This window comes from Sturnira hondurensis, unplaced genomic scaffold (assembly GCF_014824575.4).
Source record: "Sturnira hondurensis isolate 20B ecotype Veracruz unplaced genomic scaffold, ASM1482457v3 Scaffold0020237, whole genome shotgun sequence".
In the NCBI taxonomy this organism is placed as follows: Eukaryota; Metazoa; Chordata; class Mammalia; order Chiroptera; family Phyllostomidae; genus Sturnira; species Sturnira hondurensis.
Genome location: NW_028092868.1, coordinates 3,037,265 through 3,048,614, shown reverse-complemented (window position 1 = coordinate 3,048,614; position 11,350 = coordinate 3,037,265). Strand labels below are relative to the sequence as shown.

Below are 11,350 nucleotides of genomic sequence, written 5' to 3'. Positions count from 1 at the left end.
CTGTAGGAAAGTTGGCCCATGTGGTGGCTCGGGCACACTGAGGTAGCTGGCTTAGTGCAAGGGCCATTTTCGATCCCTGACTCCTTGGAGGTCAAAGTCTCCAGCCTGACTGCCGGTCAGATTTCCCGCTCCGAGCATGTGACCAAGTTGCCTCCGCAGATCTAGTTTGCCTTCCCCATGTTTACCATTTACCCCGCCCCTTCAGTGACATTTGGCCAATGGGGACCCTGGGTAAGGAACTGGAGGCAGTCACGGTGGGCTGAGCTCCTGCGAATTACAGCGCTTGAGTCAGACAATGACCATTCCTGTCGCAAGGACTCAGCCTGAGAGGGTCCTGAGCCGGGAGCAAGGCGCAGACGGGAGACGGCATACGTGCCCTGCGTGAGTGCGTGGTGGCGCGTGCGCGAAGCGAGTGGGCGGTGTGGCTCGTCCACGTGCATCCCTGACAGCGACCCCCCGGGGCTCCATGACCCGAGACTCCCCATCCCCAGCGTCCGTGACCCTCCCCAGCGGCCGGTTTCGTTCTCTCATCCTGCAGTTGCTGCAGCCTCAGCCTTTGGCCACGCACTATCATGGTGACTGTGGGCAACTACTGCGAGGCTGAAGGGCCCGTGGGGCCAGCCTGGGTAAAGGGTGGCCTGAGTCCCTGCTTCTTCTTCACGCTCATGCCCTCAGCGCTGATGGCCCTGGGGGCTCTGGCCTTGGTGCTGGCCCTTCCCTGCAAGCGTCGGGAACGGCCAGATGTTGCCGAAGCACTGTCTTGGAGGGCTGGCCCTCATGTTGCTCCCTACGGGCTGCAGCTCCTTCTGGCCACACTTCAGGCAGCATTGCCGCTAGCCAGCCTGGTTGGTCGAGTGGGCACTGCCCAGGGGACCCCGCTGCCAGGTTACCTGCTGCTGGCTTCCATACTGGGGACTCTGGCCAGCGCCTGTGGCTTGGGGCTGCTCATCGTGGAACGGAACCAGGCATGGCAGAAGCTAGCAATGGGCGCCTGGATCAAATTCAGTCACAGCCCGGGTCTCCTGCTCCTCTGGACTGTGGCGTTTGCAGCCGAAAACTTGGCCCTGGTGTCTTGGAACAGCCCACAATGGTGGTGGGCAAGGGCAGACTTGGGCCAGCAGGTGAGGGACCTCATGGGGAGAGGGGAAGCATGGGGGGCAGGGGCTGATCATACTGGCTCCAAGCTTTGGGCTTACTCTAAGAAAGGGGAGACAGGAGGGGCAGGCACTGGCTGGGACCTGATAGCCGGCTGGTGGGGTGTGTCCGTGCTGAGTCATTGTGGATTTTTTTTGCAGCTTGTTAGATGCTGGGCCCCTAAGACGGACCTGGATGTGTGCCCTACAGCAGTCCCTAGCTGTGTTATAAGTAGTAACAATGACATCTGGCCCCATCTGATACTCTCCCCACATATGTTTCATTCTAGGTTCAGTTTAGCCTGTGGGTGCTACGGTATGTGGTCTCTGGAGGGCTTTTTGTCCTGGGGCTCTGGGCCCCTGGACTTCGTCCCCAGTCATACACCTTTCGTGTCAATCAAGAGGACCAAGATGTAGAGAGGAACCAGGTATACCTTTGGTATCTGAATCTTATGTCTGCCTTAATCTCTGCCATCATTTCCCCCACCATAATAAACTCTGTCTTTCCCAAATGTCACATTGTGCTGAGTTAGCCTGTCTGACCCCACTGGGGATTACATATGGGTCTAAAATGCCTAATAGTCCCCTGGGAGCCATAATCCCACATTTTCCCTCAGAGGTTTCTGGCTAGTGCACTTCTTTTTGATTTCCGAGCTTCCCTCTCCTGTGTGCTTCACTACCCTAGGTTCAGTCGACAGAGGGACCACCACAGTCTACCTGGCAAGACCTTGGCAGGAAGCTCCGCCTACTGAGTGGTTACCTGTGGCCCCAGGGGAATCCAGCTCTGCAATTTGTTGTGGTCATCTGCCTGGGGCTCATGGGGTTGGAGCGGGGACTGAATTTGTTGGTCCCCATCTTCTATAGGGACATAGGTGAGGGAGCAAGGGGGTGACAGCTCCATGTCCTGGTCCTTCATTGGCCTGGTGGGTGGGGGGACCTTAACCTGGGGGGACCCTAATCTAGGGTGACAGAGTTGGGACCTGGGTGGTCAGAAAGAAGCTAAGGCTGGTACCTGGGGCAGCCTCTTCTGAAGAGAATTCTAGGGGCCATAAGTGGGCTCTGACTCATTTTCTCCATAGTGAACTTGCTGACTGAGAAGGCACCTTGGAACTCCCTGGCCTGGACTGTTACCACTTACGTCTTTCTCAAGTTCCTCCAGGGGGGTGGCACTGGCAGCACAGGTATGAGCGATTCTCACCCTGGTTTGTACTGACCCTTTACTCTCTTCCTGATGTTCACCTCCCACAGGCATTTCTACCCTGGGCTCTTTGGTGTTTTCCAACTTTTCACATCTGGGTACTAGTCTGATGCCACTTGGCCCCTCAGCCCTCCTGAGGCCTCCCCCTGCTCCCCCCAGGCTTTGTGAGCAACCTTCGCACATTCCTGTGGATCAAGGTGCAGCAGTTCACATCGCGGAGGGTGGAGCTGCGCCTCTTCTCCCACCTGCATGAGCTCTCACTGCGCTGGCACCTGGGCCGCCGCACAGGGGAAGTGCTGCGGATCGTGGACCGGGGCACATCCAGTGTCACTGGACTGCTCAGGTGCCAGGCCTGTGGAAAGGGAGCCGGGGAAGGTGGGGCTGGAAAAGCAGGGATGGAGGGGCTGTCAGAACAGACTCAACCTGAGGAGCTGCCCCTCCTCCCTCTTTCATTTTCTTTTTTTTTTTAATATTTTATTTATTTATCTTTTTAGAGGGGAAGGGAAGGAGAGAGGAAAGAAACATCAATGTATGGTTGCTTCTTGTGCATCCCCTGCAGGGAACTGGCCCCTGCAGGAAACTGGCCTGCAACCCAAGCATGGGCCCTGACTGGGAATTGAACCACGATCGTCTGGTTCGCAGGCCCGCACTCAATCCACTGAGCTACACCAGCCAGGGCCCTCTTTCATTTTCTAATAAGATTAATGCACATATTCTCTCCTAATAACTTAAACTGTGAACAAATCTCCTGAATTCCACTCACTTTTCTAGAAGTTCCCTCTCCATTTAGTACAAGTTCTGCTTCTTTGCATTTTTACATATGTGTGCAGACTCCCAGAGCTAAAATGCCATTGTGCGGGTTTTTCCCAAAACAAGTGGTATCATGACACAGGAATCGTTCTCAGAGTTGCTTTAGTAACAAAAACGGCGTGGAGCCGTATTCTCAGCCAAGCATGCAGATCTTCTTCCTTCATTAGGATTGACCCAGAGCATTCTGTAGTTTGGGCAGGCTGTGTTGCATTTAGCCGTCTACCTCTTGAGGGGCATTTAGCTTGAGTGCAGTCTGTGGCTCTTGAAAACAAAGCACTGCACTGAAACTCTGCCTCGGAGCCCCTAAACCTTTCTTTGTCACTTGACTCCCCTCCCAGCTACCTGGTATTCAACATTATCCCCACGCTGGCGGACATCATCATTGGCATCGTCTACTTCAGCATGTTCTTCAACGCCTGGTTTGGCCTCATTGTGTTCCTGTGCATGAGTCTTTACCTCAGTGAGTGCTTCTTGGTGAAACCAGCTCCCTGCACTCTTCAAGGACTCCCTTGGGCATGAGCCCTGACCCACTTGGGTGACTCAGTTTGGAATGCTGTAGATTAGTGGACTTGGAATAGTCCCCTGCTGTTCCCCAACATGGTAGTGAGCATGCTCCTCTGTGAAGGGAACCTTAACTCAACCTGGGTGGAGGACCAGAGCATCCTGGTCACATTAGATGCCCATTGTGGTTACAGGTCAAGGAGAATCCTCACTGGGTCCTGTGCATCCAAACAGATGCAGCTTGCTTTGATTTGGTCACCAAAAGCATTTTCTTTCTTTTATTTTCTAAGAAGAATCTTTTAAAAAAATATTTTATTGGGCCCTGGCTGGTGTAGCTCAATGGATTGAGCGCGGGCCTGCAAACCAGACGATCGCGGTTCAATTCCCAGTCAGGGCACATGCCTGGGTTGCAGGCCAGTTCCCGGCAGGGGACACACCAGAGGCAACCATACATTGATATTTCTCTCCCTCTCTCCTTCCCTTCTCCTCTAAAGATAAATAAGTAAAATCTTTTAAAAATATTTTATTTATTTATTTTCAGAGACAAGGGAAGTGAGGGAGAAAGAGAGGGAGAGAAACATCAGTGTGTGGTTGCCTCTCATGTGCCCCCAACTGGGGACCTGGCCCATGACCCAGGCATGTGTCCTGACTGGTAATTGAACCGGTGACCCTTTGGTTTACAGGCCAACACTCAATCCACTGAGCCTACCAAGGCCAAAATCCACTTCCCAGCCAAGGCCAAAAACATATTTATTTATTTATATTTTTTAAAATAATTTTTTAAAGATTTTATTTATTTATCTTTAGAGAAGAAAGGAAGGAGAGAAGGAGAGAAACATCAATGTATGGTTGCCTCTCGTGAGTCCCCTGCTGGGAACTGGCCTGCAGCCCAGGCATGTGCCCTAACTGGGAACTGAACCGCGATCGTGTGCTTTGCAGGCCTGCGCTCAATCCACTGAGCTACACCAGCCAGGGCCCCAAAACATTTTTATATACGAGGCTTTGTACAGGCTGCAGAGATGTCTTGGACACAGCCCCTTCCCTCAAGGAGCTTAGGGTAGTCTCCCTTAAGAATCTGGGTCCCTGGACTGTAGTATAGGGTTAGTGGGTAGTGGGCAGCAGACATACACATGTGGTCTCTGCTGTTGGGAGTGATGTGTCAATCTCTTCTCCTTTCCTCTCCTCCTTCCACTCTCTAGTCCTGACCATTGTGGTCACTGAGTGGAGAACGAAGTTTCGACGTGCTATGAACACACAGGAGAATGCTACCCGGGCACGAGCTGTGGACTCTTTGCTAAACTTTGAGACGGTAACAGAGACCTCAGTGGTAGTGGTGTGAGGCATAGAAACGTGGAGGAGTGTGTCTGCCAAGGAGTTGGGGGGTGCGAGGTGTGCTGTTTAAAATTAGGTAGGAGGGATTTGGGATCTGGAGGCAATGATCCAGGTGCCAAATGCTCCAGCCATGTCAAACAGTGGTGCTTTGAATTAATCAGGTGAAGTATTACAACGCGGAGGGTTACGAAGTGGATCGCTATCGAGAGGCCATCTTAAAATATCAGGTGAGGATGCTAGTTTGCGGCCTACTGAGAGCAATGACCTAGCCTTACGGAACTGCCCGGGCCAACAGGAGTAAAATCTGGACTGTGAGGTTGAAAGTCCCTGGCCCCAATTTTGGCTTTAGCGACAGTAGGCACATATGTGACAATCCCGTTTCCTGTACCATTCCCACAGGGTTTGGAGTGGAAGTCGAGCGCTTCACTGGTTTTGCTAAATCAGACTCAGAACCTGGTGATTGGACTTGGGCTGCTCGCTGGCTCATTACTCTGCGCGTACTTTGTCAGTGAGCAGAAGCTACAGGTGAGGGGATTGTGTAGGGGACAGGGAAGAGGGGCCTGGAGCCTGGGTCTGGGCCACCAGGCTCCTGGGTGGGAAGTAGAGAGATGACAGGAGGTGGGCAGAGTGACACCAAAGGCCCGTTGTGACTTGATTCTCTTCCCTGGATGTCCACAGGTTGGGGACTTTGTGCTCTTTGGCACCTACATCATCCAGCTATACATGCCCCTCAACTGGTTTGGCACCTACTACAGGTAACCTGATCCCTGGCCCTCACCTGTCCAGGTGCATTCGTTATTGTTTCCCCAGCACTTCAGAAGAACTCCAACCAGCACTCTTGTTGCAGGATGATCCAGACCAACTTCATTGACATGGAGAACATGTTCGACCTGTTGAAGGAGGAGACAGAAGTGAGTGAAGGCAGAGGGGTGAGGTTTGAGGGAGGGGGAGCCTGCATGGTGTTCCTTGTGTCTGAAGAGTGCTAGACCCATGACTGTGGCATGCAATGGTGGTGCTCTCCCAGGTGAAGGACCTTCCTGGAGCAGGGCCCCTTCGCTTTCAGAGGGGCCAGATTGAGTTTGAGAACGTGCATTTCAGCTATGCCGATGGGTGAGCCCCTCACCTCCTGCCACCCTGAGGCCCCTTTCCCACCGTCCACTTACACACTTCCTTCCTGCCCCCTCATCCCTGCTGTTTGGGAAGACAGCCTGGGCAGGGGAGGGTCGGGGCGCAGTAGGTGCTCTGCTGTTGGAAGGGGGCGCTGGGAGTGCAGCAGGCCTGCTGAACATGCCCACTCTCCCTTGCAGGCGGGAGAACCTGCAGGATGTGTCCTTCACTGTGATGCCTGGACAGACACTGGCGCTGGTAAGGAGAGACCCAGCCACTTGGCACAGCCTCCTCCGCCTACCCTTATTCCAGTGCCCATGGTTGCTTGTAACCCAGGCTGGGAGTCAGAGACCCCTGTCATGATGAGTCACGGGAGTGAATGTGCACGTTGGTGGTCTCTTAGAGACAAAGCCTTAAAAGCCAGTGGGCCCAGGAATGGTTTTCCTCTGTTTCCAATGCCATAGGTGGGCCCATCTGGAGCAGGGAAGAGCACAGTTTTGCGTCTGCTATTTCGCTTCTATGACATCACCTCTGGCTGCATCCGAATAGATGGTCAGGACATTTCACAGGTGAGGTTGTTCGGGAGAAAACTGTCATTTAGGGGCCTCTGTGTAAAAGAATGTAAGTGCTGAGCATCCAGGAAGAGGAGCTGTCACCTCTGCAAAAAGCTGGGGTGGGAGACCTCGGCCTTTCTAGCACCATCTGGCCTAAACAAGGAAGGGTCACGAGAATGGTTTGTACGGTGCAGCCCAGGGCACAGAGGTCCTCGGGTCTGGGAAGCAGGGAGAGGAAGTGGACTTTCTCCTCATCACTGGGAAACAGAGAGGCTGAGTGATTCGCCCACACACCTAGGATTTGGGGTGGTGGCAGCAGAAATTTTACCCAGGGCCTTTCATCCCATTTGCTTTGCGCCGGCCCATCCTACCTCCCTGGCCTGTGGGGAATCTCACAGGCCAAGGCATGTGGTCTCTTGGCCCCAGGTGACCCAGATCTCCCTCCGGTCTCACATCGGAGTTGTACCCCAGGACACTGTCCTCTTCAATGACACCATTGCCAACAACATTCGCTATGGCCGCACCACAGCTGGAAATGATGAGGTGGAGGCTGCCGCTAAGGCTGCAGGCATCCACGATGCCATTATGGGTTTCCCTGAAGGTGAGCTTCCCTGGCCTGGTTCAGCCCTGTTCCTCTCTCTCACCTCTGTTCCATCCCTTCCCTGCCTCATCTGCTCACAGAAACCAAGTTTATTGTGTATGACTTGGGAGGTGGGCAATATTCACAGGGTACGAGACGAAGGTGGGTGAGCGGGGACTGAAGCTGAGTGGTGGGGAGAAGCAGCGTGTCGCCATTGCCCGCACCATCCTCAAGGCCCCTGACATCATTCTGCTGGATGAGGTGAGGGCCCTGGGCAGCCGTTGCCCCCCCCCCCCTCCCGCCCTGCCTGTGCTCGAGCATGAACAAGGTTCTTTTTGCTTCCCGAGGCCTCAACCAGCAGCTTGCATGCTCCTTCCACTGGGGATTCAGGTGGCAGGGGCAGTCATACCCAGACCCTCTCTGCAGGCAACGTCAGCACTGGACACATCTAATGAAAGGGCCATCCAGGCTTCTCTGGCCAAAGTCTGCACCAACCGCACCACCATCGTAGTGGCACACAGGTATGCGACTGGTGCAGCAGGCAGCAGGGCCCGCCTCTGGTGGTGTGGTGCGTAACTGGTCTCTGGCTCCTCAGGCTCTCAACTGTGGTCGGTGCCGACCAGATCCTCGTCATCAAGGATGGCTGCATTGTGGAGAGAGGACGGTAAGGAACAGAGCAGAGTGGACAGGGCTGGGCCTCTGCACAGTGGGCCCAGGATATGGTTGTGAAATCCCAGCGGTTTCTGGAGGAGCTCTTGCCAAACCCCAGTCTTCTCTGTGAGCTGGTGGCTAGTGGCGAGGACTCTTGTAGTAAAGCTAAGTTACACTTTCTCCTTGCTGCAGGCACGAGGCTCTGCTGTCCCGAGGTGGGGTATATGCTGATATGTGGCAGCTGCAGCAGGGGGCCCAGGAAGAAGTCTCTGAAGACACCAAACCTGTCTGAGGCATGGTGACCGAAGTTGTGGCCGCTTCCCTCCCAAAGGGCAACTCAGAGGGGAGTAAGATGTGTCCTTCTCCCCTGGCGTATTTCACCCTGTTCTGGGGGTGTGGTGCTGGCTACAGTGAGGGAAAGGGACCTTTCAGGAAAGCCCTTTCTGAGGAAATAAAGCTATGAACTGTGCTCGGATCAGTGACTCCGTGGTTTGGCACACCGGAGTGGGCGTTCACCCTCAGGTCAGGTGAGCATTGACAGGACTCTACTGATTTTGGTTGGAAAAAAGAAACACACCGCTTGGATATCTAATTAACTACCCATGTCCTTTATTCTTCCCAGGCCCCTCCCTGTCCCTACACGTAGGGGCAACCCCAGTGTAGGATGGATGACACAATGCAGGGGGTGGAGTGGGCCTGGCCAGCATCCTCCGAGGGCCCATCCAGGGAACACTTCATAGCCGCCCTCTCTTACGCAGCAGGAGGGGCCAGCAGGGCCTTCTGTTGGCTCAGTTCCACAGGCTGATTTTCTTAATGCTCCCTGGAAACAGCCTCTTTGTCAATCCTTGTCTTCACTCCAGGCTGCTCCTGGCCTCCTCACCCTGTGGACCCTAAAGGTGTGAGGGCCACAGTCCTCCTCAGGTGAGCCTCCCTCCCCAAGCCCAAGGCCCTAGCACAGGCTGCAGTTAGACGGCTTCGAGCTGCGGCTTTGGGCCTGGAGCAAGGAGAGGGGAAGACAGGGTGCCATGTCAAGGAAATGAGGGGACAGTTATCACTTCTGAGCTCACCATGGGCTGTGGTCACACTGCGAATGGAAGGATAACCTCCATTCCAAAACTTCCAACCACCTGCGAGAACCACTCCCCTGCCCCAGACTCCTTACACCCTCCCCGTGCAGGACCCCACCTCTGCCCCATCCTCATACCTGCTGCCGCTGGTACTCTGCCTCACTGGCTGACAGTGCTTGTGCTAAAGCTAAGTCTTCTTCCTCCTGAGAACTGGGGGGAGGGACAGCGTAAGTTGGATGACAATAATATCTAAAATGTGAACATTCGATCTGTTAGGCACCACTGTGCTGAGTACTCTCGGGTATTATCTCAATCTCTGTACATCCCTACAAGGAAGGGATTAGTATAGTCCCATTTTATAGAGGAAATTAAGACCTCTATTAAAAAACTTGGTCAAAAAGCTCATATAGTTAGCAAGCTGAATTTTGGGCCCAAGTTTTTGACTATTATCTTTCAACAGGTCTAAGTGGTCCTACCAACTCTCTACCAAACAGAGCCCTTGCTCATATCCCACCCTCTTTCACCAGAGAGTAGGTACCTTGGGACCTGGGGTTTGGTCTCTGCCAGGGACAATTCCAGGGCTCGCTGCAGAGCCTCATCCTCACTCTGCGGAAGGAGAAACAAATCCAACTGCTTCGGACTCTACTCTGTGTGGGTTTGCTTCTGTCCCTCCAACCTCTGCCCAACTCACCAAGCCATTCTGCAAAGCAATCACCGGAGGGGCAGTCCGTGACGGAGACCGGGCTGTGGCTCTAAGGCAGACATTCAAGAGGCCAAGATCAGAGGTGTGAAGGGGAAAAAGGGAGAGAAGAAACGGGAAGGCCTACCTGCTCGGAGAAGTAGATGAAGGCAAGGTCCGACTTGGGCTGGGGATGGTGCTTGTAGAAGTCAGACTTTGTGCTCTGGCGATGGCAGCAAGCCTGTAGGGAAGAGACAGTCTTGGTGTCTCCAAGAGCAGTCAGCGTGCACGCTTCCCTCAGGCCTAACCCAAGAAGTCGGGGGCGGGGTGGGGGGGGGCAGTTCCTCCAAACAATCTGGAAACATACACTTGAAAAGAAGCTAAGACTGCCTACTCAAAGGGGATAGGGATCAAGCTTCCCACCTTGTAGTGAACAAGGCTGAGTCAGTTCCAGAAGGGTGGGACAGCCCCAAAGGCAAGTAGAAGACTCAGCTGCAATTACCCTGCCCGGCTGGTTGGGTGCCCGTCTCCAGAGCAATCATGGTCCAGTGGGTGACGGTGCTTGATGCAGAAGTTTCGGCCACAGCGTTCACAGGTCAGTTTCATCATTTCCCGCTGCCGGCAGCCAGAGCGTTCACATTTGTTGGTGAAGATCTGAGGCGCAGTGGGAAGATTTGTCTTTGCTGAGGCTCTGACCCCCTTTTCCAACCCAATCAGAATAGCTGTTCCGGTTTCCAGGCATCCATAGGCCCAGCTGGAGGGGCCAACCCTTCCAACACTTACCTTACGTTTTTGCTGCGCTGGATCTGAGCGACAATCTCGATCAATATGCTCCCCCACAGCTCGGTCAGGGGGCTCCCCTCTGGCCACAGGCACAGGCACATTGCAAAGTGGGCATACAGGTACTTGGATATCCTATAGTTAAGGAAGAGGGCTCAGTCTGTGACCCACTTCCACTTCAAATCCCTGGTCCTGAAAGAACTTCAAAAAGGCCATAAAGGAGAGAAAATTGGAGGCAAAGGGATTGTGGGGATTCTGCATGCATCCTCCACCCTTCCCCATCACCCTCAGACCACCCCATCCACCTTTTGGTAAGCAGATCCACAGTGATGCTGAGCATAGGCTACGTGGTCTGCGCAGAAGATGCCAGAGCAGGCGTCGCACTTGAGCGGCAGAAAATCTGCGGGGAGTACATCAGACTGCAGGTCCAGCGGGGACTTGACATCGTTCCGGGTCAGTTAAGCCTTCCACTCGGGAAGGAAAACATCCACCTTATTCCCAACAAACCACCCCGGCCCTAGGCCATTACCCTTAGCCACGCCCCCTTAGCCACGACCCCAACTTCGAGCCCCACCCCTCTCCCGCATTTCCAGCCCCCCGGAACCCACCCTTCGCCACACCCGCAGTTCCAAGCCCCTCTCCACCCAGCCCTACCCCACCTCGCGCTCCGCCCCTCACCTAAGCGCTGACAGCTTGGCTCGGAACAGTGAGCCCCGAGGTCCGGAAACTCCATTGCCGGACCGGGAAGGGCCTGCTGGGAGAAGAGGCGATGCTGAGCATCTCTAGGGCTCCCGCTACGAGTCCAGACCGCGACCCCGCACTGTAGGGGTCTCTCTGCCCCTCCCCTTCCTCTCCCCCGCCCTGGCTGGCTTACCGGAGCTTCTGCTCCTCCCGGCCGGAGGGTCCCACTCCACTCCCAGCGCGCACGGCGCACTGACGTCACCGCGCAGGGCGGGCA

General features: G+C 54.6%; 2 protein-coding genes across 4 annotated transcripts; one reads left to right on the top strand and one right to left on the bottom strand.

Moving 5' to 3' along the window:
• Nucleotides 1–253: 253 nt before the first annotated feature.
• Nucleotides 254–8,341, top strand: ABCB6 (ATP binding cassette subfamily B member 6 (LAN blood group)). The gene is made up of 20 exons (XM_037029352.1): nt 254–381; nt 539–1,121; nt 1,424–1,561; nt 1,819–2,005; nt 2,213–2,314; nt 2,491–2,674; nt 3,480–3,601; nt 4,842–4,951; nt 5,136–5,201; nt 5,374–5,499; nt 5,653–5,729; nt 5,822–5,885; nt 5,999–6,084; nt 6,282–6,339; nt 6,546–6,650; nt 7,062–7,236; nt 7,364–7,476; nt 7,642–7,736; nt 7,811–7,879; nt 8,059–8,341. Exons 1-20 carry the CDS (start codon nt 296–298, stop codon nt 8,156–8,158), a joined length of 2,646 nt encoding a protein of 881 aa, XP_036885247.1. The 5' UTR covers nt 254–295; the 3' UTR covers nt 8,159–8,341.
• A 112-nt stretch (nt 8,342–8,453) lies between these two features.
• ZFAND2B (zinc finger AN1-type containing 2B) lies at nt 8,454–11,350 on the bottom strand. Of its 3 annotated transcripts, none has more exons than XM_037029355.1 (10): nt 11,267–11,350; nt 11,071–11,146; nt 10,698–10,792; nt 10,396–10,527; nt 10,115–10,266; nt 9,761–9,853; nt 9,625–9,685; nt 9,472–9,539; nt 9,071–9,143; nt 8,454–8,756 (listed from the first exon to the last, which is right to left on the bottom strand). In XM_037029355.1, the coding sequence occupies exons 2-10, from the start codon at nt 11,123–11,125 to the stop codon at nt 8,718–8,720; spliced, it is 768 nt and encodes a 255-aa protein (XP_036885250.1). In that variant the 5' UTR covers nt 11,126–11,146; nt 11,267–11,350; the 3' UTR covers nt 8,454–8,717. The 3 variants fall into 3 exon arrangements, with proteins under 3 accessions (XP_036885250.1, XP_036885248.1, XP_036885249.1); XM_037029353.1 differs by having other exon boundaries at nt 8,454–8,860; nt 11,267–11,349; XM_037029354.1 differs by having other exon boundaries at nt 8,454–8,860; nt 11,071–11,143; nt 11,267–11,347.

Excerpts from the sequence above, each read along its gene's own strand:
- ABCB6 (XM_037029352.1), top strand. The coding sequence starts at position 296 with ATGACCATTCCTGTCGCAAGGACTCAGCCTGAGAGGGTCCTGAGCCGG. Across the intron at positions 2,006-2,212 it reads CATCTTCTATAGGGACATAG|TGAACTTGCTGACTGAGAAG; the intron begins GTGAGGGAGCAA and ends TTTTCTCCATAG. Across the intron at positions 5,202-5,373 it reads AGGCCATCTTAAAATATCAG|GGTTTGGAGTGGAAGTCGAG; the intron begins GTGAGGATGCTA and ends CCATTCCCACAG.
- ZFAND2B (XM_037029353.1), bottom strand. The coding sequence starts at position 11,125 with ATGGAGTTTCCGGACCTCGGGGCTCACTGTTCCGAGCCAAGCTGTCAG. Across the intron at positions 10,793-11,070 it reads GCCAAGCTGTCAGCGCTTAG|ATTTTCTGCCGCTCAAGTGC; the intron begins GTGAGGGGCGGA and ends TACTCCCCGCAG. Across the intron at positions 10,267-10,395 it reads CAGCGCAGCAAAAACGTAAG|ATCTTCACCAACAAATGTGA; the intron begins GTAAGTGTTGGA and ends ACTGCGCCTCAG.